Source organism: Thunnus maccoyii, chromosome 15 (genome assembly GCF_910596095.1).
Source record: "Thunnus maccoyii chromosome 15, fThuMac1.1, whole genome shotgun sequence".
Lineage (NCBI taxonomy): Eukaryota > Metazoa > Chordata > Actinopteri > Scombriformes > Scombridae > Thunnus > Thunnus maccoyii.
The window spans coordinates 17,365,878-17,393,126 of NC_056547.1; the positions used below are offsets into that span (position 1 = coordinate 17,365,878).

The following is a 27,249-nucleotide window of genomic DNA, read 5'->3' on the forward strand; positions in this document are numbered from 1 at the left end:
AATATTTTTTTCTTGTTGATTAATTTGTCAGTTTGGTCTATGAAATATTCCAAAATGGTGATAAATGTCAATTATGGTTTCCAAAAGCCCAAGGTGACGTCCTCAAATGTCATCTTCTGTCCTGACCAACAGTCCACAACCCAAAGATATTCAGTTTATTATCATGAAGGACTAAGGTAACCAGAAAATATTCACATTTGAATCAGAGAACTTTTTTAGAGACATTTTTACTTAAAAAATGACTCTAAACAATAATTGATTATCAAAATATTTGACGATTGATTTGCAAACGATTTACTTGTCGATTAGTCAACTAATTGTTGCAGCTCTAACTATTACACCAAGGGTAATGTACATATAATATATAAGTCCCATTACTGGTTAAAAATAATTTATGGAAAAGTATTATAGCATAAATCATTACTACCATCAAAACTTATTTGGTTTTATTGGTATTAATAAAATATTACAGGGGTCCTGAAGCTCATAGATTTTTTTAACATTGTTTCTCATACAAAATTGAATACAGAGAACATTCAAAAAGTCAATCACAATAAAATAAACAAGATAAATAAAATGGCAGGACACAGTGTACATATACAAAACCAGAGGACATTATTCATTCATACAAATATTTTATTATAAAAATGTTATTATTACTTTATAATTTATTTTATTAGTCAATCAGTGCTTAAAGGGTAAATTCCAAATATATTTTTCTAATTAAGGTATTTTGCAAACTGTTCCAGTAAGTAACAACATAGGGCGTAGAGACAGCATCACCCTGAAGTAAACTACGTATACCTCTGTTGTTATTTTCGGCAGACAAAAAGCATATCTGACCCACAGGAGTATCAGCTGGATTCGGAACCGGGTAACAGAGGTCCTTGTTTGGATCCTGAAGCCCAGACACTGTGGTGTGCAGACGTGCAGTGTGACGTGGCACGGGGGGCGGAAGAGCTTGTTTGTGTTTTGGTTCTAAGGGGAAGTTGCGAGAAGAAAGAAAGGAGGAGACGTGACGGGATCGTTGAAATAATTTTCTTGGTTCTCCGACACCACCTCACCATAGTGTCCCTGGTTCCGTGTGTTAAAGACTACAGCGGTGGTGTTTAAAGTTCAAAACATCGTCTGGCTCTCAGGTAACGTTAGCGCACTTGACATGAATCGACAAGTTGTGGTTCCCAGCTGGCTAACGTTTGTCATCGGGGACTAACGTTAGCTAATGTCGGTGATGTTTCATAGCTAAGGGAATGCAGGCCTTTGTCACGTATTAATGACACCATCTGACCTCTTTGGTGTCGATGTGGTACCATTAGCAAGCGGCTAAGTGGTGTCCGGTATAGCAAGTAGCAGTATGACAGTTGACTTTGCGATAGCTAGCAGCTAAAATGGGTGGATTCAGGTCAGTGGGTGGAAGGCTAACGGTGCTAGCAAGCTAACGTTATATTTGTTGATTTGGGGGTTGAGGCTACTCCTCGCTAAATAACATTAGTCAACCAGCACAACAAAGTAATTTAATAATGTTATCTAGCAGTGCAACTACTAGCTTGTTGTTGTCGCTGCCTTTTGTTATATGTAGTTTACCGTGTCGTTTCGATATGCTGTGGTTCAGCTGGTAGGGAGGCTACTGGCCAGTTAGAAAGCTAGATAATGTTGGCTAACCGAAAGTGAGCTGACTAGCTTGACAACAAAAACAATTTAGAAGATGGCCTCCCACTCTAAAATCAAAACAGATGCAATGAGTACAGCTGACATGAGCAAGCGTGTTTACAGTCAACTTATGACAGCAGAATCCAAATACTTCGTTAGCATTTTGCAGCGCGGCGCGTTTGTTGACAGTCCCTGTCATGAGTCTGAAGAAACGCAGTGACTGCTTTGTCGCTGCAGCTTCTTCTTGCATGCGTACTCGTTTTCTTCCTGCTTGATGTAAAGGATAAGCATAGGAATGTTCTTTGTAAGCCTTCTATTTAGTTTTCAACTTAGCAGATCCTTTCTTAGTGCGACATGGGTTTACACAAATGTGTATAATTCAGGGGTTTCCTCACTTTTTCTTTTCCAGCATATTGCATAAAGTTGTTGTAGTTGTCTCACTTATAGACTTGTTAAACTAAAGTTATACGCAATTTAATCTCCTAATATGTACTCAAGAGGTTATATTTTGATGTACAGTATTTATGACTGACATAATTTCAGCAGCCATGAACTGCATGACTGATGCAATAACACAGGTGATTTGATCTGTCTTTGCAGCCTTGTTTTGAATATAAATATAGCTATCTCCTCAATAGTATAGCAGTTAAACACACTATAATAAGCACCTGTACATTCTAATACAATTATAGACAACAAACCTTGAAACAAAAATGGTGTGGTGTCGGTATTGGATGGCATTATGTACAATATAATACAATATGCAGTACTGTGGCCTCAAATTTCACCATAGAGGCCATCAATAGGTCTCTAAGAATAATATAATCAAAACTGTAAACAATATGTCTCACTGGTCAACTTTTTTGCAGAGCCATTGTATGTAATCGCATTAGAGAGCATATGTGAGTATAGTAAGATGTCCTGTATTTTTGTCACTAAGTGTAATATCTGCCTCCTGGATAAGGGAGATGGAGGGGGTTGCACCGTGAAAGTAATCATAGTAATTTTTGTGGTAAAGGATAAGAATCCAGAAATCTTACTCAGGACAGATTCTCTCTTCAAAATTTAACATAGACTGTGATTATCTCCTGACAACAGGCATTTGTTATATACAAATTAGTCAGCGGATCTATCCTAAAGAAGTTACTAAGCAATGCATGAATGCATGGTATGTATCCATACAAAGGTTCTCACAGTTGTAACATGCTCGAGTAATGTGAGTGGATAAAACTCTTAGCTTGTGGTTCATGTCATGGCCTCCTTTTCTTTTTTACTGTTGTGGTTGTGGTCTGCTTTCTTTGCCTCTTTAAGAATGTCATTCATAAATTCATGAAGGCGCTGTGGGCGAGATATGCCTCCTTGTGTTTGTAGCTGCAGCTATAAATTCCCCCAAGCTAAGAAAAACTTTTGTAGACAATGACGTCTATACGATGCTCTTTCAGCCACAGTGCTACAACAGAAAATGAAGTTCATCAATTGTATGTAGGACTTTAAAAGATAATTTGGCAAATGAATGTACAAATTCATTTACTTATAACTTAATTTTTGCAGACATTTAAAGGAGAATTTATTTACGTTTTTAATCACAGCTTGTTCAGTGCATAAAATTGAAATTCATTCATTTTATTTAAAGGTGAAGTTTATCATTTGCCACACATTGTCTCCTTTCTCAGATGACTGAAATGATGTCCCAGCTACTGTAAAGACTGCTGAGTTGTCGTTGGAGTTTGTCTTAGAAGCCTGTTGTTTAATTGAATATGGTTGCACAATATAGAGAAGTGCAACACTATGAGGCATACACTTATTTTTTGCATTTGAAAAAATGGGTGTGAACTGGATCACTATGAGTGTGCTGACTCTATTTTGAGTGTACTTGATTGTCAGTTAGAGTAGATGCAACCTGACAAGCCAATCAAAATGTATTAATAGTTGAGATGGGAGAACATCTCCAACCACAGTAAAGGTGCCCATTAAGGATTTTTATGATCCTCCATCATACAGATACTGCACATTAACAATATATTAATCAAAACATTAGATATGCTGACTGTAAATATATACAGTACATGAATAATCGCTTAGCTAACGTAATGCTAATTATATCATTGGCCTTGGCAAGTCATCTGACTTTGTTGCTTGATCTTAGTTTGAATATCTGCTTACATGTAAAATTACATGTGTAAACTAGTTAACTATTCTGCTGCACTTTTAGTGTTGTTGAACTGCATCAGATAGGCAAATGTATCCTGTCCTCTCTAAATTATTTAGAATTAAACATGGATGTAAAAACAATTCAGGGTTTGAAATTCTTTAAAAGTTCACTTTGCAAATATTTTGTGAGGAAGGAAATGCATTCAACACTCTTGTTAGACCTCAAGGTTACACACAATGCGTTTTGGTGAGTCACACACAATGTAAACATAACTTTCGTTTAACAAGAAAACTCCACAGGGGCCCGTTAATTAGGACAAAACAGTGAAAAAAGTAGAGAGCTTAGACCTGTATTTTGCACAGTTCGAGTACTGCAGTCTGCACAGGTTTAGCTCACACTGATGATTGATGAGACTCTTTTTTTTCCCCCAGCGTTTCCAAGTATTTTTTGTGCATTCTTATAAATGTGACCTTTAGACAGATCAAGTGCTATATATCCAATTCATTTTATATTAGCTGTTACTTAAAACCACCACTAACAGCCCACACAAATTTATTATTGTCATATCACTGTTACTTCCACTCTTTGCACATAGTAATACTGTATGTCTCTCATAAGTGTGTCATCACGGAAACCAAATATTTTGTTCTATTTTTAGCGCTGTAGAGTCCCTCATTGACTCAAAACAGAAAAATAAGCTTATTGGAGTAACAGATGAAAGCTCTAAAACAAAATGGTTGCTGTTGAAACTGTTGCTATTAGTATTTTGGTATCACACAAATTTTAGAGGGGAAATTCTTAGAAGATCTTTTATTATATTTGTTCTGAGCTGTGATGCTCCTCAGAGTTTAATACATGTTTATTACTTTGTTGGTGAGTCAGTAAACCCGACAGTTTCTTCTCCCACTTCTTGCAGCAGAAGTCCTGATAGTGAGGATTTACACTCAGGCCACCGGGGGATCTGACTAGGTCATGGCCAATCGGGGAGGAGCTACGAGACCCAATGGACCCAATGCAGGGAACAAGATCTGTCAGTTTAAGCTGGTGCTGTTGGGAGAGTCAGCCGTGGGGAAGTCCAGCTTAGTGCTCCGCTTCGTCAAGGGCCAGTTCCATGAATTCCAGGAGAGCACAATAGGAGGTGAGCTTCATATCAACAGAACAGGCTATATCTCACAAGCTTCCAGTTGGTTGTAGATCAGATGGGTGGAGTGTTGCTATCGCAGGAATATACTGTATTCGTGTCTGAATTAACCCAATTTTGCCTTTATTCAAACAGTCATAAATATGAAGGGGAATGAATTCCTGCAAAGGTCAAGGCACAAAAGTTGAAAAGCCTTCATTGTAGTGGCTACATGAATATACATGTATTCATGTTACTCAGGGTCAAACTGTCACATACTCAGGCAAGTGAATTAAGTACAAGCTTCAATCACACACATGAGAATTTTCACAGCCATATCTGGCTCCCTCTTTACACCTGTACTTAATAAGTTAACATTGTCACAGATCATAGTAAATAAAGCATGTAGTAATGACGACATGTATGCAAATGGATTCTCTTGAAGCCATATTCCACCTATACCAGTAAATAATATTGAACCAACAATACCAGATGAACCTGAGCTGAAAAAAACCAAAAATAACTGAAAAATAAAAGCAAATGAAACAATGGGATAACATAAGAAAAGGGGATGGCAGAAATCAACACCTAGTTCATTTCACAAAAAAGGTGAAATATGAGGGCAGGGTATAGAGTGACATTCATCTCACAAATCCAAAAAGTATCCCTTTGTCTGCTAGTCTCGTCAACCTGTCAGTGTCTCCCTTACAGGATTAGCGATGCCTTCAATTACCGTGTTTTTAAGAGATATAACATCACTATTATTACTCATGTGTAGAGTCATAGCTAATTTAGGACAGGCGTACTTTCTTCCTTCTATTAGGTGCTTTACTATTGTCACAAAATAAAAATGAAAAATCAAAACAATTTGAAGAAGTTTTGAGCATTGTTTTGGTGTAGATATAGATTATTTTATGATGACTCAACCCTCTCCTTATCCTATCTCTCCACAGCGGCCTTTCTCACCCAGACAGTGTGTCTTGATGACACAACAGTGAAGTTTGAGATCTGGGACACTGCAGGTCAAGAGCGTTACCACAGTTTGGCACCCATGTATTACAGAGGAGCGCAGGCCGCCATCGTGGTCTATGACATCACAAACGAGGCACGTTCATCTATCCATGATAAAGTTGTTCATGCAATTTTCACAGCATTGACTTGAAGTTGTACACATGATATTGGCCACATTCAGTGTACAAGTTGTAGTTCAAATACAGTTGGTGGCTTATATGAAAATGTCCAATTTTGAAAGGAAATTTTGAAGCTACTGATAGTATGAAGGTGCCTTGAGATGACTTCTGTTGTGATATGGCGCTATATAAATAAAGATTGATTGATTGATTGACAAATTACACTATTTCTTCTGTTTGCAGGAGTCCTTTGCACGGGCAAAGAACTGGGTGAAGGAGCTTCAAAGACAAGCTAGCCCTAACATAGTCATCGCTCTGTCAGGCAACAAGGCTGATCTAGCCAACAAGAGAGCTGTCGACTTCCAGGTCAGACAAAAAAAAAACCAAACTATGTCATGATAGTCAGTCTTATTTTTTTCTTAGGTCCTGGTACGTGTACGTGGTACGTCTAATTAGATACAGTACCAGCCAAAAGTTTCGAAACACCTACCCACTCACTTGAATGAGAAAATCTATTAGATAACTGTGGTTTTGTTTTGCATGTGTGTGTGCGAGGAGGTATTGAAACCCGTGGTGTTTGCATTGTGTTGACAGGATGCCCAGTCCTACGCAGATGACAACAGCTTACTCTTCATGGAAACATCGGCCAAAACATCTATGAATGTGAATGAGATATTTATGGCTATTGGTGGGTAACTCATGACACTTTATTCATATATTCCCTATGCATTTGTAACAGAGTGGTAATCAGAGCCAAATAAATCCTACTGATACTTGTTCATAGTATTTATTCTGATTAACTAGACACCTTGCAAATGAACAGTCGCAGTTTCTGTTATTTTATATTCTTTAATTTGTTTGTTTTTTTGCCCCTCAGCAAAGAGATTGCCGAAGAGTGAGCCTCAGGCTGCAGGAGCTAACAGCGGGCGGAACCGAGGAGTGGATCTGACAGAAGCTGCCCAGCCAGCCAAGGCTCCATGCTGCAGTAACTAACATGAAGAACGCCTTCCTCCCAACCAACCTGTATAGCAGTAACTAATGCGGCTGATGTCCCAAATGCCACTGCAGTTACTAATGCAATGTGTTGTACTCTTTTCTCCAATTCTCTTATCTTAAAAACAAGATAAGATGGCCTGTGCCCACGCCCTTCTTTTTTGCAGTAGCAAAGTCATTGCCATTATACTGATCTCTCCACATGGCTCTGCCTCTTTTCCTCCATCATGGTTCTGCTGCTACCTGGTGAAGCCTCCTAACCAGTCTTTCTTACTCTCTGTCATCTAGCTTGTTACATCTATCAATTATTATTGATAGATTAATGATAGCAGATACTACAGACATTAGTGCACCTTGCCTTCCATCATCTTCCTTCTAACGTGTAGATATGGGTTTCATTTAGAGGAAGTTCTCACTTCCCCTTTTCTGGGATAGCTTAAGACTTAACTACTGCATTTCTAGTCTTCTGTTTTTTGTTTTTGATAATTTTGTTAATTATTGTTTGCTATAATTTTGTCAAAATTATGGATGCACATACCTGTATATTTACAAGGCCTAAAATAGAAAAAAAGAAAACTGTGTTTTACCTTTTTATCAGCAGTAGCACAAAAAAAGTCTATTAGAGAAGAGGAGCATATTCTTGTAAATCTGAAAGGCGGGGGGGGAGGAGCGAGAGAAAGAGAGGAACCCTAAGCTCCACTCCCCTTTTCACTGGGATCTTTTTATCTGAAAGTTTAAAACCATTTGTTGTGGACTGTAGTCCTTAAGATTCTTTCTCTCTGCCTGCCCACTGCTCTCCATGTTCTTTCCCCCACTAAACCCAAAGTAGCACTAGTGTTCATTCTCTTCATCCATCCCAAGGCTTCATCCCAGGGCCATGCCTGCTTCTAGCTGTCCCTAGTGGCATTGTGCAATGTTTCACAGTATTTACACTGTGACTTGAGTGTCTGCAAGGACCAATGCAGCACAGCAAAAGCCCCCTGCTCCACCCAGCTTTCACCACAGCAATGCGCAGGGGTCCCTGAGGTGCACTCACCAGTGTCACCGCCTCCCCATCTCCTGATGCAGCGTCCTTTCATAAATCTTGTGTTGACCGTCGCTTTGTGGTTATACTTGGGTCTCTTTGGTTTCTGCCTTTGGATGATTTATTTTATGCAGATGACCTTTTCCATTGTGTTAGTGTTGCTGGACCGCTGCTGGGTTTTGCACCGGGTTAAAAACAAAAGTGATGGTAGAAAGTGGGGAGTTGCAATATGTTAAGGTTGCTTCATAATCACCTTTTTAAATCATAATTATTTGTCATCTTCTCTTGATTAGGAAGTGCTTTAGACACCGTTGTGTGTCAGTGTGTACAAACTAGGCCTGGGCTGGCTGGCTGGTGACAGATTACATCCATAGACTCACTCACACGTGCCCATTTATGTGTGTATGTTTGGACACACATTTGCACATGAACACACACATACACACAAACACACACTCACACACACACACACGACTTCTTCCCTCTGAACGTCATTGTACATAAGCACACATGCACACAGTCTGTTACACCTCTCTCCCTCACCTATGTCGTGCACACACTTGTGATTTTTTTGCCCCCCATACTTACACCCCACCATACATCGTTACATACACACACACACACACATACAGTACATCTGGTCAATAACTCTTTTTACAGGTCTGTCTTACTCATGCCTTGCACTAATGATGCTCATGAATATATCTTGTCATAATTACAGCCAGTGTGATATAAATATATATATATAAATATAAATATATAAATAATATACTGTAAATAGGGTGTTGCAGTGTAGTCTACCTTTTTTCAATTTACCAGTGACAGGACTAATGCTTGCTAAGGCGTTGTCTAGATAATCAGAAAAAAAACTGTACAGTTAGCAGAAAAAAAAGCTACAATCTGGGTTTGGAGTTTTGTTGCAGTTCCTTTTTTTCACACAAATGGTTAAATTATAATCAGTGGTGGTCTTTATAAATGTATGTAGTGTTATTAACAAAAGAAATGAAATTGCATTTGTTTAGTGGTCTGTCTTGTACCTTTTTCTCAACGGAAAAAAAAAATCAAACATTTTGGTTTTTATTTTTTAACATTCTCTCTATCTTGCATCTCACTAATTCTTTTTTTTAGTGGCATCAGGCGATGATGCCTTGTCCAGTGCTGCTTCCTGTAAGTAGATCTGAACTTCCAGAGACACTGGTTGTAAAAGCTCCAGAGGACACAGACAGAATGCAAAATAGTTTGATTAACCAATTATCTGCCTCTCCATAACATCTCAGTAACATTGTGAAGATATTGTAGGAACAGTGTAACAACTATCAGCTGGCACGATGGTGATTCATCAATAAATGAATTAACACATAATAGGGATGTAAATTGTATGTTTGGTTTTTTGTTTTTTGTTTTTTTGCCGTGAACACTTAATTGCAGCCGAAAACATTTAAATGCAAGCATTTTACAGTACTGTTATGTAATGACCAAATAAATACCGAAATAAATTTGATCATTTATTATTGTAATCAGGCTGTGTGTGTGTATGTGTGTGTGTGCATGGACTTTTGATGGTATTTGCCCACAGAAAGCAATTATGTTTTATCTCAACTGATTTATGTTTGGTCTTTTATAGGAGTTACAGTTGTACTGCCCCTCTCCCCTCAACGTGACACTGATAAAATCTTTTTATTATTTTGTCATCTCTGACCTTTAACCTGACAAATGTTCTGTATGAGTCAAAGATCTGAAGAGCAATAATTTTCTTTTAATTTGGTGAGATACCATGTCCTCCTCGGGGTTTCAACTTTTTAATATATTTTTATATATATTTTATATATTTTAAATGTGACATAAATCATAATATAGTCTGTAAAATAAAAGTTATTTGTATTAATCCCAACAATTCCTTTAAATTGCATGAATTAACCATGATTCAATAGTCACAATGTGCTCAGAAATAGCTCCGTATAGCAAGCCAGTCTTCTTCTGTTACATTGACCTTGAAATTCTGCTACAAATGGTTGCATTTTTTGACCTCTCCTCTCTTGAATTGTACTGGAATTGGCCTATCCCATTTGAGTCCCCTAGCGGAGGAAAATGGGCCTACAGTGAGAAATTGAAAATAATGATGAGCGCCATGTCTGATCCTCCGCTTGTGGAATAGAGCGGACGGCAGAGCGAATATTTCCCGGGCCGGGGGTCCGCTCGGGGTTCGGTGCGAATCATGGCCGACACCGCTGGGATTCAGCAAGGTTCGCCGGCCATCGGAGCTGCGGGCTTGGTTCCAGCCGCTCCTGGAGCCGGGGGGACGGAGGGCTCCGGCGCTGCTGGAGGATCCGCACGAATCGCCGTGAAGAAGGCGCAACTCCGCTCTTCACCTCGGCCGAAGAAACTGGAAAAACTCGGAGTGTATTCATCCTGCAAAGTATGCGATATTTGCTGAAAGCCGAGTTTTTAAAACAATTGATTCGAGTATTCATAATAAATGGTATTTTCTGGGCTCGGTTGCAATAGTTTACAAAATGCAAGCGCAGCAAAGGAAGCCATTGCCGCACTTCATTTTTTTCATTTTGCATACATGAACCAATTATTGAAAAAGGGATATTAAAAATGCAGTTTATTAAATTGTTATTATTATTTGCACTTGTAACAGGGCCCTCCAGCTGCAAGCTGTCCTCTGAATTTTGCAATGTTTCTGTCTAGGTGGGGGGTTGGTGAACGTAAACATTGGCTTGGCGCTGCTTCTTGGGAATAGCTGCCTGTGTGCAGAAGGGCTGCAGCCCCCAGTGTGTGTGTGTGTGTGTGTTTGTGCGCTGTGTGTGTTTTCCACGGGAAATTTCACGGTGTCCCCGTGCCGTCTGTCAACGCACGGTGGTAAATAGAAAGGGTTTATTGGGTTTATGCAGTGTATCATCCGCAGAGAGGGACGGGGTCTTTGTTTTGACAGGGTGACAGCTGCTGGCGGGGCGGAGTTTGTTGTTGTTTCAATGCGCAGGCTCAGTGCAGCAGCTCCAGCTGATGGTGACAGGCCTCCTCACCCCACCTCCTGATACTGACCAAAGTTTTAATTAAACTGTGTCTATATGAGCGGCCTGTGATATTTTAAGATGTATGTATGCTGTTGTGGCCCATTTATAATAAGATAATATATTACTATTGGGGTGTTAGGTGTTTTATATATTTTTATGCACAGATAAGGAAGATAAAAGGCAAGTAAACTGTCAAAGTTTAATAATAATAGTAATGAATTTAATTTTCAGAACATAATTATTCTTATTTCTCCTTAAAAGATCAAATCCGTGCCAGTTTGTTGCTGCTAACTGTGACAGTCAATTTTGAATGTTACATAGTTCATTTGATATATAGTTGATTTATCCATGTCTTTGTTCCTGCTTGTACTCATTTAGACTCTGCTTTTTGTAGGCTGAAGGAGCATGTAAGTGTAATGGCTGGAAGAGTCAGAACCCCCCACCTACACCTCCACGAACTGACCAGCAGTCCAACGCAGTCAACCTGCAGGAGCCCTGCCGGAGCTGTTCTCACACTTTGGGTATGTCAGCATGTCTGCAAACTGTAATGATGGATGAAAATCTCCTCTCATTGTGATAATGACAGGGAATTACCTTCTGTGTTACACACTTCTCTCTCTCTTTCTCTGTCCCAGGTGATCATGTGACCCATCTAGAAAATGTTTCGGAGGAGGAAATGAACAGACTTTTAGGCATTGTCCTGGATGTAGAGTATCTCTACACATGTGTTCACAAAGAGGAGGATGCTGACACTAAACAGGTCTACTTTTCCCTCTTCAAAGTAAGTTTTTGCTTTTATAATCAAAATATAATCTAACACACAGGAATATCAATTGATTATCAAAATGTTCTATACTTGAACTGTGTAATAAGGCTGTCATTAAATGTATTTGTTGTATGTTGTGTGATGACAAACAAAGCATTCATACTACTGTTCTGTTTATTTCTCAGCTGCTGAGGAAATCCATCCTACAGATGGGTAAACCAATGTTAGAAGCACAGGAGAGTCCTCCGTTTGAAAAACCCAGCATTGAGCAGGTAATCACATGGGTTTTTCAGCTGCAATACAAAAGCAATACTTCAACAGTCCATATTCATGTTGGTACTTATTTTCTCTTTCCCTGTGTTTCCCAAATAGGGGGTTAACAATTTTGTCCAGTACAAATTCAGCCACCTGCCATCTAAGGAACGTCAAACCATCATGGAGTTGGCCAAGATGTTTCTAAACCAGATCAACTACTGGCAGCTGGAGACGCCCTCCCAGAGGCGCCAGCGGGTGCCCAATGATGACGCAGCTGGATACAAAGCCAACTACACCAGGTAAGCCGCAATAGCAGATATCCTGTAAACTTGCAGTAGATGAAGATATTGTACAATTGTTTGTTAAAGTTATTTCTGTATTGTGCTCACTACAGATGGCTGTGCTACTGCAATGTACCTCAGTTCTGTGACAGTCTGCCCCGGTACGAAACTACCCAGATCTTCGGCAGGACACTGTTGCGTTCAGTTTTCACTGTGATGAGGAAACAGTTGCTGGAGCAGGCCAGACAAGAGAAGGACAAGCTGCCACCTGAGAAACGAACACTCATTCTCACACACTTTCCCAAGTAAGAGGAACAAAGATACAGAAGCTCTGAGATTGTACACAGAGAAGTCAAACACAAAACTAAATATATTTTCAGACTAACAAACAATTAGCCACATGCAGACACACTCACTCATACATAGCATGTTCATTCATGTGCATTCTCAATATGAAACCACACAGTAGCTGTGTATGCATGACTAACAACCTTTTGTAATGTAGTTAAATTATTATTGTCATGTTTTTGGCTCAGGTTCTTGTCTATGCTGGAGGAGGAGGTGTACAGCCACAATTCTCCGATCTGGAGCCAAGACTTCTTGGCAGGAGCCTCAGGAGGGCAGATTCCTATCCACACAGGTAACACCACACCTTCACGGAATCAACAGAGCCACACACCCTTACAGACACACCCTTCAACATGCCTCTTGAATCATTCAACTGTTTCTTTTTATTCTAAATGTCACTCATGAATAAGAATGTTCTTATATTTAATTTTACTTTCTGTTGCTCTGTAGTTATCAGTGCACCTCCTGTGGCCAGGCCCTTGTACTACAGCACAAGTCCTGTGTCAGTGGACCCATCCAGCTGTGGCAGCATCAGTCCTGCTGGGAAAACAGTTTCTGTACTCGAGCCAAACCCAGGTATTACAGTCAAACCTGTCAGTACCCTGACATTATTAACATCTGACATTAAACAGTGAGAACAAGGGTGAAGTTAGCGGTGTGTTTCACATTTTAACCATGCTTATGAGTGGTTGAATATTGGCTTTAAAGCTGTGTGAGGAAACAGAAGTGAAACACAACCAAGAACTACTACTGACATACTGAAAGTAAGTCAGTTTTGCCACCATGCATAGTTAACAATTGGAGATGAATCCACAGCCAGCTGATCTTAAATGCTGGGTAACTGTGGTTAGCATTAACAATGAAAGAAACCCCAATATTACTGTCAAACAAATAAATAAATCAGATTGTGCAATAAGAGAATATAAGAAAGTATAAAAGAAACAGGTGACAATGACAAGTATTTTCCTCTGTGTCCATGCTTTCTTGTAGTTGGTGAGAAGCGTAAACCCTCAGAACCCCTTCCTCATGAGGAAAACAAGAGACCCAGGGTGGTGGGTGACATCCCCATGGAGCTCATCAATGAAGTCATGGCAACCATCACTGACCCTGCCGCCATTCCCGAGGTAACCAGTTAGGGCAGAAACCACGTAAGAAATAATATAAACTTTGTCTAATTGGCTACAGTTAAGAGTCTGGTATAGAAACTATATTTATCTACATCAAACTGATTTTTAGCATAAAACTTAGCAAAAAACTACCACTTTTGAATGATAATTTTGTATGTTTGTTACAATCAAATGAAGTCTGTAAACAGTATTTATTTTTCTTATGAGGGTTTTAATTATGGAAATAAAAGTGATAATGACTTAATGCCTTCCATTGTACGCAGACCAGTCTGCTGTCAGCCCACTCAGCACGTGACGAAGCTGCGCGTCTAGAGGAGCGCAGGGGCGTGATTGAATTCCATGTCATCGGTAACTCCCTAAACCAGAAGCCAAATAAGAGGATCTTGATGTGGCTCGTCGGCCTCCAGAATGTGTTCTCCCATCAGCTGCCCCGCATGCCCAAAGAGTACATCACACGGCTGGTCTTTGATCCGTAAGTGTACCCTGACTTTATCATCATCTGTCACATTTAGAGAGACAGCTATAGTGAAAGCTCATTCTGACTATCTGTTTTTTATTTTTTTCACAGGAAGCACAAGACGCTGTCACTGATCAAGGATGGTCGTGTGATCGGAGGGATCTGCTTCCGGATGTTTCCCTCACAGGGCTTTACAGAAATCGTCTTCTGTGCTGTCACCTCCAACGAACAGGTCAAGGTGAGAGTGCTCCCTGCCTCTCAGCTTGGTGGGTCTTTATAAATTCAAGCTACTATTTATCTTATTGGTCAGTTTTAACCTTTGTGTGGTTGTAGGGTTATGGAACGCACTTGATGAACCACCTGAAGGAATACCACATTAAGCACGAAATCCTCAACTTCCTCACTTATGCTGATGAGTATGCCATTGGCTACTTCAAGAAACAGGTAATATGTTATGTCTGTCAAACGGTTACTTTAGTCATATGATGCAATACTCTCTCTTCTTGACTCTTCTGTGTAAACATAATAAAATTCACATGACGTAAAAAAAAAAAAAAGATCTGTAATAAAACAAGTAAAAACAACTGCCTAAAGCGAAGATGATTTCACTTGTTCCTATCGTAAATCAACTTGTTTAGGAATTGCTTTCAACTGTGCTATTCTTATCTCCTTTGTTTTACGATACTCATATTTCTACAGATGTCCGTATTGCACCCCAAATGCAGCAAATTCAGACAATGAAAATAAATCAAAAGATACAGTTAGAGATAGGAATTTTGTAGTCGTTGCACGGCATTTGATGTACACCAGTAAAAAAACAGATCTCGCCTCCTCTCTTTCAGGGTTTCTCGAAGGACATCAAGGTTCCCAAGGCCAAATATGTTGGCTACATCAAGGACTACGAGGGAGCCACACTGATGGGCTGTGAACTCAACCCCAGCATCCCCTACACAGAGTTCTCTGTTATCATCAAGAAACAGAAGGAGGTGTGTGTGTGTGTGTGTTTAAATCTTTAAATTTTAAGTGCTTTCTGTCCCTCCACTCCTTTCTCTTTTAAACCATTATCATTTATCCTCCTCAGATCATCAAGAAGCTGATAGAGAGGAAGCAGGCTCAGATCAGAAAAGTCTATCCGGGGCTTTCCTGTTTTAAGGAAGGAGTACGGCAGATTCCCATTGAGAGCATTCCTGGCATACGTACGTTACTCATGAATTCCCACTGTATACTATACTGCATGTCTCTCTCCAACAGTATCTCATATTTACACATTTTTGCATTATATATATATGAGACTAAGTTTAGTTTTTTAACTAACAGGTGAAACTGGCTGGAAACCCATAGGCAAAGGGTAAGTGTGACCCTACTGTAAAAGATATGAACTTGGACTCAAAGCAGAGTGCCTTCACCCAGTGACTTAACTAGTATTGCCCAATTTGGCAAGGAGGACTAAGTTCAAGGATGGGGCAAAATAACATATCATGGACCTGGACATGTCAAATTAAAAACAGCACTTCAGACAATTTGAATACTGCCCTCTTCACCTGAATACCTCAGTTTGTTAACAATATGTTCTCTGTTATTTCTGCTTTGCCAGGAAGGAACTGAAGGACCCAGATCAACTGTACAGCACTCTGAAGACCATCCTCCAACATGTGAAGGTGAGAGAGAGACACAAATTGTATACACAAACATTCCCGCTAACACACACTTGAGTCTTACCAGTATGGTCTTTATATCTTAGAGTCACCAGAACGCCTGGCCGTTCATGGAGCCTGTGAAAAAAACCGAGGCACCTGGGTACTACCAAGTCATTCGCTTCCCCATGGGTATGTATGCACAGAACCACAGTTATCTGATTCGGTAAAACTTACTTGGAAAAGTAAGGAAGTGAGGATTAAAACATTGCAGTTAAGGCTCAAGCAAGGACAGCTCAGTAGTGAGGATGCATATTGCTGACGGATCCCATTCATTTTTTATGGAGAGCAGGAGATCTGACCACACGGTGCATGATGGATACAGCACAGCGAGTTGACGGACCAACCGCCGAATCTGAATTTGCATAATTGAGACTCAACCTCAACTTTATGCAAATGAGGTCCGTCCAACGTAGCTGGCTTGAGAAACTCAACTAAAACTGTGAATCAAGATTCTGTTACCTCGTTGCCTATTTTACACCTCAAATGTTTTCAGAAACATACTTTAGTGTACTGTTTAGCTGTAAAATGAGAAAGTTTGTGACGTGGCCACCATGTTGAAAATGGCAGAGCAAAAACCAAGCACCACCCAACTCGCAGTACGTCACCACCAGCCAGAGCATTCAGTGGTCTGTTGCGTCCAGATGCGTCATCGCCAGATTTGGTGCGTCTGCACCCTGAGGCCTTGCCTTAGGGTCTCTCTAACAAGAGGCGCTAAACCTTCCTAGTAGTCCCTGCTTACTGTGCTCTGGATTTTTCAATTCATTTTAAAAGCACTTGCATTAGTTTGTTTTTGTTTTGTAGCTTTAGATGTTTCAGTGAGGATCATTTGGAATAAAAAGTTGTCGTCCAACATCAGTTTTAGCTCATTCCAGGGGTTTTCACCAAAATGAACAATGTCCTTTCTGGATAAGCGAAAGAGCTCTTGGTTTGATGTAGCATACATATTCAACCTTTGACAGTGTATCACACTTTAAAAGCAGTATCAACTACATAAGTCATGCAAGGGTGTTTTTTTTTCCACACAGATCTTAAGACAATGAGTGAGCGTCTGAAGAGCAGGTACTACACGACGCGGAAGTTGTTCATGGCCGACATGCAGCGCATCTTCACCAACTGTCGTGAATACAACCCACCAGAGAGCGAGTACTACAAGTGTGCCAACTTACTGGAGAAATTCTTCTACACCAAGATCAAAGAAGCAGGCCTCATCGAGAAATAGAAGAAGAAGAAGAAGAAGAAGAAGTTGCTCCTTACCTTAACAAAGGATGAGATGGCCCTCAGACTGTAAACTGTTATGGTTAGGTTGTGAGTAATGCAAATGACAGTTGTGTGTATGGGCAAGCTAAGAATAGGACTACTGATTCTGGAGCAGTAAGGTTTCAGAAACATATCTTAGTATGAAAGGGGTCTCAGATCAGCGGTCTTTTAATGTTTGATGCATGCCGGGCCAGATCCTGAATCAGTAGCTGAGACTGATATTTACACTGAAAGTTAGGCCACGAGGGAAGGCCTCTTTGAAGACCTGCGAGACTGTTGCCAGTATGAAACTAAAGAAGCACGGTGTCTTCGTATTTCATCACATATCCCAGGGTCCCATGGAAAGAGAGGACAGTGAGAGGTATAATACTAATGGATATTAAACAAGGCAGAAAGCTTCCGTTATTTTACTGTGCTAGACATTAAAAGGCAAAACACAAAGACAGATGATTGGAGATTCACCTTACCTTACTTTGCCTCTCTCCATCTTCTTCCCTCCTTTCTTTTCATACTTTCATCCCCTGCCTCTTTTTCTCAGTTGACTCAGGTAGAGATGTCATGAGCAGTAATCACATCTACAGTGTATGGAGTCAGTAAACAAGTGTTACCTGTGAGGAATGTGACTGAGAGATCAGGTTTTCCTGTCTGTTTAACTCTGTTCTGTGCTGAACAGCGCCTGTGAGCGTGAACAGCGTTGATGAGGTCAAAGTTTGTCTGTGATGAGTTCATCCTGCCAAAAGAGGAATACATACTTTAAATTTGTACAGATTTTAATTATTTTAAAGCACTTATACCCACTGTATATTTTAAATGTGTATATAACATATATTTTCTGTTTCAGAACTAAAAAAAGTAATCTTTTTTTTCTCAATAAGCCACGTAGGACAGTTTGACTATCAAAATGCACTTTTATTTTTCCAACTATTAGTTAACATATATAAGAGCATCTTCTTTTCCCCAGAATTTGTTTTACATATAAATTACTGCTGTTGACTAAGGACTAATTTAATTATCTAGAGTTTATTCTTATTTATGTGCTGTAATTTAAAAGGAAATATGCTTAAGACAAAGTCTTAATTTATTCTTTCTTATTTTTGTCCTGCAGATGGAGATTGATAACTTTATACTTTGGAGATAAATGAAAAGATTGTGCAATACTATGTAGTTTTGCTGTTTTGTAAAAAGGTGTTTGTACTTTTCAAACTTTAGGGAAAAAATACATTTTGTAATGTCTGGAAAAATTCTTTCATGCTCTTTGTACAATTGGTTTTAATGACATGGTATTAGCCTATTTTATAGACTGAATAAAACCGAAGTGAGGCTAATTTAGTGTGTCTGTAGTTTTCCATCTTCAAACACATACAAATGAAAGGAACCATCTAATTTTTGATGAAAATTTAATATGCATTGAGATTGTAACTCAAAATTTTGAACTCAATTTCAACATGTTGCTTGTTGACTTATAGGTCTTCGGTGTAGTAAAAATGTGTTATTTTCATAGTCTCCGCCAAACACAGTGACAAAATGACAGAACAAAGCTTTTTATGTGCCTTTAATAGGAGACGTTCAGGTCCAATTAGGAAAACCATGTCAAACCCTTCGAATTATAATTGCACTACACTGAAGTTTTGGCATTGTCAAGACTCTTTTGCGAAAGACTTTAATTAGAAGAAAACAGATGACTTTCTTCTGAACTTTGATGTTAGGCTGTCAGGATGACTAACCTCCTCTCCAATTAGCACATATAATATTTAATTTAATTCTCACTCTGACACAGCCATTAATATATACAAACTTGTATGAAGCAGTAGAGTAAATGAAGCAATAAAGTTTATTGTCATATCATACAGCACAAGGTAAGATTAAAGAAGATACAAATGTGAATCCATTAGATGACATAAATACTCGTATTTAGGATCTCATAATAAAACCATACAGCCTAAAAGTATGATGACGACTTACAGAAAAGGAAAATGTGACCACAATCAGATATAAGCCATTACTACATTTACCTAAAGATAAAGAAGAGAAATGGAGAAGAGAGAGAAGATAAAAAGGATAAAGCTCTGCAAATAAGGGAACAAAATAAAATCTACAAATGATCACAGTTGTTCTTCATCATATGAAGAAATTCAAACTTGAGAGTGAAATACAGAATGATCAACTGTCAAAACTCTAGGAAATCACATTAAAACTGATAATGCCAGTAAACACTCAGAGTTCAGTGAGGACAAACAGAGTATCTGCTTTCAGCGACATCCAACAAATGACTCATTGTATTTCTCAAATGGCTGCTGGTCGTTCGTAGACTTCCTTGATTTCTGCACAGACCGCCTACCAGACTTCTGTTTGAAAACAGGAGAGCGGAGGAACTGCAAGTCTGTAAATTTGTCTCCTCGCCGAAGTTTCCTGTCAAAATGAGAATATAATTGTCAACCATTCATATAATAATAATACAGTATCTTAAAGCATTCACAGTAACATCAGCATCTATGTGTAAACTCACGCGTGTAATGAGGGTTCCTTGTAGTCCACCACCATGGTGCAGCGCCGCTTGCGAGCAGGAACAGGGGTGGAGCATCGGGCATCAGAGGGGCGTGATCCACCACAGGAGAACTTGCGATAGGCTGCAGGGGACATATTGGTCACATCACACAGACTCAAGCCCCGCCCTGCTGTCCTTACACCAAGCCCACCTATAGAAACGTGAAGATAGATGTGATCCAAAAGCAAGAAAAAAAAGAAATCAGAGTTGTGCATCTTCATATGAGTACACCAGTGAACAGCTTTAACACAGAATGCAATGAAGCCGATGCACGGAGAAGTGACAATACAAGGAAAACGTGATCAGTGCTTAAAGACGTTGGTGGCTCATGACAGGAAGACGATGATATTTTATCAGTAATATTGTGATATTTCATGTGGACGAGCCTTTTTTTTGGAAAAGACATAGACTTACGCTTCTTGCATGTCTTAACTCTCTTTGGCGTTTGGTTGGGTAAAAGAGACGGAGCTTCACAAGAGGAATCTCCAAAATTGGACAGGACGTTGTCTATTCTCATCATCTCAGCTTCAACCAGAGGGCTGACAGGCGGCAAACAGTCCTCCTCAATTTCCTCTCTGTGAGGCTCTGGAAAACCAGCACAAACACACATAACCATCCTCAGTCCATTCAAAGTTTTTAAAAGGTCATCATAGGACATGATGATAAAACAGAGAAACTTTCTGAGCAGCGCTACTAATGAAATGTGCAAAGAGTTTTCATTTTTTGCAATGCAATGCAGACCGAAAGATATTCAACAGCAATGTGACAGACAGACTAAAACCCTCTTGGCTGACAACTCTAGCCAACAGATGGATGTTTAGAAAGTATCTATTGACATCACAATGCAAAAGGCCTGAAGGCCTAATAGCATTTCATCTTATCACCACCTCTATGGGACATAATTTTAGATTCATTGTTAGTCATTAATATTTTCATAATGTAGCTTTGGGAATTCCAACAAATACTCAATTTGCTGAAAATGAATGTCCTGTCAGAACAAGTGCATTAATCCACAGTGGAAGGAAGGACAATAATAAAAAGCAATGGACAAAGTTGTGAATAAAGTGAAATTTGTTGCCCACTACAACTGCCTAAATACTCACAGACATGATGAAGATACAATATGAATACGCATGCGTAGTACCATGTTTTCTTCACAGTTCTTTACAGTCTCTATGGTAACATAGGAGACACAAACTCAACATGTTCCTGAGCATTTACTCACCGTGTTGATTTTCCTGTCCTAACCTCGCAGGGTCAGGGCTGTTAGAGAAGCTAGAGTCAGGGGACTGGTCGAGACGAACTTCTTCCTTTTCAGGCTCTGCAGTGTTAGGGCTCGGCTCATCATCTCTATAGACTAAAAAACAAAAACAGTGAAAGAAATTGTTTCATTATAACCAGTTACATGTATGTATTCTTATCCCATTAGAATAAAACATGAAGTTGGAGGTCAAAATGACAAATCAAAATGCTCACCAGAGATCTCCTGTTTTGGAGGGATGTTTTCTTTCTGCCTGGCTACTTTAGAGGGCCGACCTCTTCGAGTGGTGATCGTCTTTGTCTTTTCAGGGGAGGTCTGTCTCCTCCTGGTCTTCTGTGGGACATAAAGGCTGTCCTCTGACTCAGAAGATGGTGATGATGAACTTAATTCATTATTATTGAAAACCGCAGGTGAAGCATCTTTTTGGGCCTGTGGAGGCTCTTCGCTGATGGGTGTGGCTGGCTGATTGTCCTCAGCCTTGGCCCTGAATGGTGTGATGTGGACCGTCTCTTCACAGTCGAAGTCAAACGTGTCGTTAAATCCCAGCGAGGTGTTGAGTTTATTTCCCTGTGTTGGACAAGCTGCCGTTTTGGCCCGTGTGGCGGACCGGTCCCGACTCTTGGAGCGGGCTCTTGGTTTGGGGTTTTCCCAAGGTTTCTTTAATGGGGCACGCTCTGGTTTGCGACCTCTCTCGAGTTTTCGTGCAACTGGTTCTGGTTTGGTGCAGGGTTGCTGCTGGGCTTGTTTCCTGCTAGTCTGCTGCTGGTTGGTTTTTTTGGGTGGGACAGGTTCAGGGGTAGAGTGCTGAAACTCTTCATTGTCAACTGGATCCACAATTTCTGGTTCTGCTACTTGCTGTGTTTGATTTTGGTTTTTACTGTCACTGCGAATAGGACTTGCTATTAAAGCCCCCAAACCAGCAACAGGGTCACCCTCACTAAACGACCTCTGGTCTCGCACACGTTCAGACCTTCTTGTGCTCCTTCTATCGGCATGTCGGCGCCTCACACCCACTGTAGATGGCAAAGTAACCTGCTTGTTGCATTCACGTTGTCCATTCATTTTAGAGGGATGAGGGTCTGTGAGGAAAAAGACAAAATCAACATTATTATTACAATAGTTCAATTTTGTAGGATGAATGCAATGTTTTAATAAAATACTGTGAAGATACCAGTAAACACTAGATGGTCAGAAGAACTGCCTATATTCAAATTTGAGTGTGGATTGGTCAAAGAATAACTTTCCTGGCTATCTATATAAATCATGGCCTGGACAGGATGCTCATCAATCAGGAGGGATACTTTTCAATTGAGGAATAACCTCAATTGAATTGAAAAGGTGTACTTAGAAAAAAAGTGTATTTCTAGTTTGTTCTTGTGTTCAACCTTAGTTTCATTTATTATTTCAATTTCCTCCTGATTATGTGTTTTAAGTAAATAATGACACATTAGCGATGTATATTTATATCCCAAAATGCACTTTGCCATACTGTAGTAATCAAATGACCATAGCTGCAAGTCAATGGTAATAAAATATTTCAGGTGACAATATGTTAACTGTATGGGCTAATACCTAATACTAACCTGAAATATTAGAGTGTGTGTGTGTGTATACCTGCACAAATTGGCGAGATTTCACATGCATTGGGCTCATCAAGTTTCTGGCCGCTTCGCTTTCTCCTATAGAATGAGAGGCAACAGATCTTAATAGTCAAACAAGGCATAAAGGATGTCATTATATATTATGTGAATTGTTGATTTAAAAAAAAAAAAAAAAAAAAAAAATCACCTTGATGAATCCACATTGCGTTGGGGCTCAACAAGAATGTTTGTAGGTTTAGTCTAAATCAAGACACAAATAAATCAAATATTTTTATAATGGCAAACAGAACTTCAAAATCATTTACATGTTAGCCAGGCTAGTAAGTAAGTACCCTGCTTGACAGCTGACACAGGAGTTATCATCTGTCTATAGAGGGGAACAAGGAAAAATATACTTTCCCAGCATAGACCCATTAAGTGTGAAATCAGTATGAGAAACATTTTCACTGCTCTGTTTTAAATCTCTCCACATCCAAGCGTCTATTCCAGAAAGTCAGTTTACTGAGTTATCTGGATTACTCTGATGAACAAAATCCAGAACAAGAACAGACCACAGGTCTCCTAATATTACCTCTGAAGCACTCGCTGCCAGCGCTTCCTGCTCTTTGAGCTTCCTTTTGAGCAGAAGCAGGTGCAGGAACAGGGCCTGTTGCTCCCTTTTCAGTTGCAGGATCACAACATTAGACTGCCTCACTTTTTCCTTTTCAGCTTGCAGGGCTACGGCCAGCGCCTTGTTGTTCAGCTGGACATCCTTCAGGATGGTGTGTGTGGAGTTAGTTACTAGGAGAAAACATAAGAGGGATGTCATTTGTTTGAGGCAAAAATCACATCTTCTGCACTTCTGAATCTGTCTGTGTCATGGATTAGGAAAGTACAAATACATCCTTTAAGTCAACATTATTATACTATACTTGATGATTTAAGTTACGATAATTGTGGAATAAGTCCTAAATGTAAATCAAACTGATAGTTGCCGTGCAAGATAAGCTCAGGTTTCCTTACCACTGCTTTTGTTTATCATCCTGGACCGTCCTCTGCGGGGAGCCGAGGCACTAGCCAGCCGTTTGTTCCTCTTCTCCTTCATCCTGTCCTTGATGTCCTCCAGACTCTGCTGGAAAGACTTCTTCTGGGCCCGTTCTTTCACCATGGCTCAGTCTCTTAGATTAGTTCACAGTTTAGCGAATAATGATGCTAAATCTTTATTAAAACAAAAGAGTACGCTAACGTGCTACGCTAAACTAGTTAGCACACTACGTAACGTTAGTTACTCCCACAGGCTATCTTCAATAGCTGCCGTTATATTTGAAAGCAACGTGAAAATTTAACCTACCGGCATGTGGATACGTCCAGGCAATTTGGTTTGTATATCGCTTCAACAACATGCGTTTGTGGCTTATTTAGGCAGCGAAATAAGCCATTTTATCACGAAATATCCGACTCTTTCTCTGTCTCTCTGAGCGAGTTGACGTTCGAATTGTGAGCCGCGATCACTGATTGGTTGGAATTCGACTGCGTCACTTCCTCTATGTAGATGGGGGGTTCGCTAGGTGGCGCTAATGTAAAGTAGGAAATAAACATTTCCTTGCAGAGGAGATGAAACTGATTTGGTATTCAATATTCGTCTGCATATTCTGGTCCTCTGAGAGTAAGCCGTAGAATAACACACGGCACACACAAACTGTCGAATTATGATTCTTTGCGTTTCAATCAGCCTCTTTTCATTTTTTTTCCTGTCTGTCTGTCTGTCTGTCTGTCTGTCTGTCTGTCGGAAACAAACAAGACAAAGTGGAGAACATGCACCACTGGGAAATGGAGGAGGAGGTATAGAAAACGTCTTTAAAAATGTAAATGAGATTCATGCTCATCAAGGGTCAGGCTCATTCAGCTCTTCCAAAATGACTAATTGAGTATTTATAATTGACTGCTGGAGATAAGAGCTTGAGTGGTGCTCTGTAAAGTGCTCTGCTGCATGTGGATAGAGCTGATAATTGTGTTAATCTATAAGTCCACTGACAGGCAGTGTTTGAGTTATATTCCTTGTGGGTTTTCTGAAACTCTCGCGGCTCTTTCAAATGAAGATTACACAGTCACTCAGAAAGCAAGTCAATTATTGGATGAATGCAAATTTTAATTTGAGCCATTAAGTTTAACTTTTGACATTTTGCTCAAGTGCCAGTGTCCAGCCTCCTATTCTCTTGCTATTTTATATAGGGCCTGATATACACACACATGCTCCACATACACACAACTTGCTTAAAGTCGCCCTACTTCCATGCCATAAGAGGCCATTACTACCCAGCTCAGGTTTTTCGCTTTAAATGTTCCATAAATATTGAATTACACTGAATACCTACTCATGATCTCATTTGCTTTCCCTAGTCAAAGTCAAACAGGGTATGTCTTACTTGGCAGAGTGCACTGAATAGACTTACCCCTTTTCTGCATGGCACTGCAGCTAAAGTAACATCCATTTGAACCTTCTGTCAGTGGAGATCCAAGAAAGTGTCCATGACAGCCTACTGAATGGCATATTGAGGCTACAGAAGGCGCTTGGTGTTGTCAGTATTACCCATTGAAAACAAATGACTTAAGCAGGGTGCCTCAGTTGTGTAACAGGCCTGTACTTTGGTGCAAGACCCTCCGGTAAAGTATACACTCAGTTCCTAGTTATTTCTATTTTGCTTATGTAAGGACATGTAGCAGTTAAATTTTATTACAAAGACATATAAATTAAATGTTATCACCGCTGCCAACACCATAAGTCTTTTTAGTAGCGGGTGTGCATTTTTAGCATGGGCTCTATTACTACTAATGACTCAGTTTTAATAATAAGATCTTTTCTGTTTACCTAAAAGATGTATTATTCTTGCTAAAAGTAAGTAAATGTTACAGCTGTTGCCTCACAGTATTGGAAAGAGTGAGTGGTGTGTTGTGCGTGAGCGTTTTTGTCAGTCTGTATTAAAAAGAAACAGAGAGGAAGGGAGAGAAACAAAGTAAGACAGATAGACAGCCACAGGGACACCATGCTTTAATGAACAAATTTATCACACAGTCATTTCATCCCACCCCTAACTATCCACTTGTCAGATTCCTGGAGAGAAACTTATTATCACAGGTACAGGAAAAGGACAGAATAGGAAGGACTGATTAAAATAAAACAAAGTCAGTGCTGTGGCAGCTAGAGAAATTTGGCCATAATAAAAATGCGATGAAAAGATGACCATGAACGTCAAAACAGATGAACACATTGCCTTTTTTTGTGAAACAGTAGCTATCAGCAGTCTATTTATCGACTGATGTGATGCACTGATATCATTATTAAGAGCTGACAAACTACTGTCCAGTCAGATGTCTAGCTCACCTATCCCTCTCCAGACTGTCTGACTGGCCAATGAAAAGATCATCTGCTTTCCTTCCAGATGAAAAGTATTAGCTCTAATCTGTGCACTCGCCTCCACTGGGGAAAAAAAAATACACAGCCCTACTTTTTTAATATGGAAAATGTGCTTACGGTGCCATACTCACAATTTATGATAATGAAATCATAACACAGGTTGTGTAATCAGCCCCAAAGCAAACTTTAAGACAGGGCCAGCTCAGGAAACTAGAAGTTTATTTAATGGATCTTAATCTTCATTGTGTTGACAATCAGTGATAGATTTGAGCTTCAAATGCCCTCTCAAACCGGCGTTATGTGACGATTAATCCCTTAATTAAAAGTGAGTCATACTTAAAACACAGAACGAGTGTCAGCCCAGTTTATACTTAAAATAGCACTTATTTCCACTCTTTTAATTCAGTATACAGTGTGTGTTTGAATGTGATTACTCTAACTAGAACATCCTACAGTATATTTCAACATTACAGAAGGGCTCTCAAGTGATGTGTTTTTTCCCCACTTTGGATGTGTGGAAAGCCAATGTCTGACTGCACTGCTAACAAACCAAACTTCAGGAGCAATCCTTTACCATCACATCCTTTTGAACCCAGACGATAGCAGCACTGAGCCACAGACACACAATCGACTCTCTGTGGGATGCAGCTTGGTCATTATGCCTTACAGCCTGCTCTTGAACACCCTGCTGAGCCATTTACTTCACAGCCCACCTCCCCTCTGTTTACTGATCTGTTGCTCAATGCCATACCGCTGCATTGCCTCAACAGGACCGGAAAGCCTCACAGGAACTAAACAAATCCTGTCTGTCTGTGCTGTGGACTGGAATTGATGGCTGTTTCTGAACTTTCAACTTTTGTTTTTTGCTGAGAGTCAGATGGGAACATCAATACCACTCTCACATCTGTACAGCTGTGCAAATGGTTAGCTTAGCTTAGCATAAAGAATGGAAACAGATAGCCTGGTTCTGTCTTAAGGTAACAAAATCCACCTACCAGCAACACTAAAGCTCACTCTACTATTATTTTAATCTGTCCTCCACTAATTACTTCTTCAGTTAACTTCATGATACAATTTATAGCCTCAGGATTCCCCTCAGTTTTTATTTTTATTTGACAGCACTTATTTGAATGCAGACTTTGTGAAGTACGTTGTAAACTTTTCCAGTTTG

The 27,249-nt window shown here is 39.8% G+C and overlaps 3 protein-coding genes across 5 annotated transcripts; 2 read left to right on the top strand and 1 right to left on the bottom strand.

The window, feature by feature from the left end:
• The first annotated feature begins 847 nt into the window (after positions 1–847).
• LOC121913501 (ras-related protein Rab-5A) lies at positions 848–9,586 on the top strand. 2 transcript variants are annotated; one of them, XM_042436158.1, is made up of 6 exons: positions 848–1,139; positions 4,722–4,940; positions 5,876–6,027; positions 6,296–6,418; positions 6,647–6,740; positions 6,930–9,586. In XM_042436158.1, exons 2-6 carry the CDS (start codon positions 4,775–4,777, stop codon positions 7,043–7,045), a joined length of 651 nt encoding a protein of 216 aa, XP_042292092.1. In that variant the 5' UTR covers positions 848–1,139; positions 4,722–4,774; the 3' UTR covers positions 7,046–9,586. The 2 variants fall into 2 exon arrangements, with proteins under 2 accessions (XP_042292092.1, XP_042292091.1); XM_042436157.1 differs by having other exon boundaries at positions 849–1,139; positions 4,719–4,940.
• A 481-nt stretch (positions 9,587–10,067) lies between these two features.
• Positions 10,068–18,593, top strand: kat2b (K(lysine) acetyltransferase 2B). Its single transcript, XM_042435771.1, has 18 exons — positions 10,068–10,485; positions 11,484–11,610; positions 11,725–11,870; positions 12,041–12,127; positions 12,228–12,409; positions 12,505–12,696; positions 12,928–13,031; positions 13,190–13,315; positions 13,730–13,863; positions 14,130–14,338; positions 14,435–14,561; positions 14,657–14,767; positions 15,166–15,309; positions 15,405–15,519; positions 15,641–15,671; positions 15,918–15,981; positions 16,065–16,149; positions 17,046–18,593. Exons 1-18 carry the CDS (start codon positions 10,285–10,287, stop codon positions 17,237–17,239), a joined length of 2,379 nt encoding a protein of 792 aa, XP_042291705.1. The 5' UTR covers positions 10,068–10,284; the 3' UTR covers positions 17,240–18,593.
• Positions 18,594–19,090: 497 nt separating this feature from the next.
• sgo1 (shugoshin 1) lies at positions 19,091–24,189 on the bottom strand. 2 transcript variants are annotated; one of them, XM_042435773.1, is made up of 10 exons: positions 24,015–24,189; positions 23,687–23,841; positions 23,256–23,464; positions 22,872–22,924; positions 22,698–22,762; positions 21,299–22,162; positions 21,048–21,179; positions 20,237–20,407; positions 19,784–19,904; positions 19,091–19,686 (listed from the first exon to the last, which is right to left on the bottom strand). In XM_042435773.1, the coding sequence occupies exons 2-10, from the start codon at positions 23,829–23,831 to the stop codon at positions 19,527–19,529; spliced, it is 1,920 nt and encodes a 639-aa protein (XP_042291707.1). In that variant the 5' UTR covers positions 23,832–23,841; positions 24,015–24,189; the 3' UTR covers positions 19,091–19,526. The 2 variants fall into 2 exon arrangements, with proteins under 2 accessions (XP_042291707.1, XP_042291706.1); XM_042435772.1 differs by having other exon boundaries at positions 19,784–19,973.
• Positions 24,190–27,249: the final 3,060 nt, after the last annotated feature.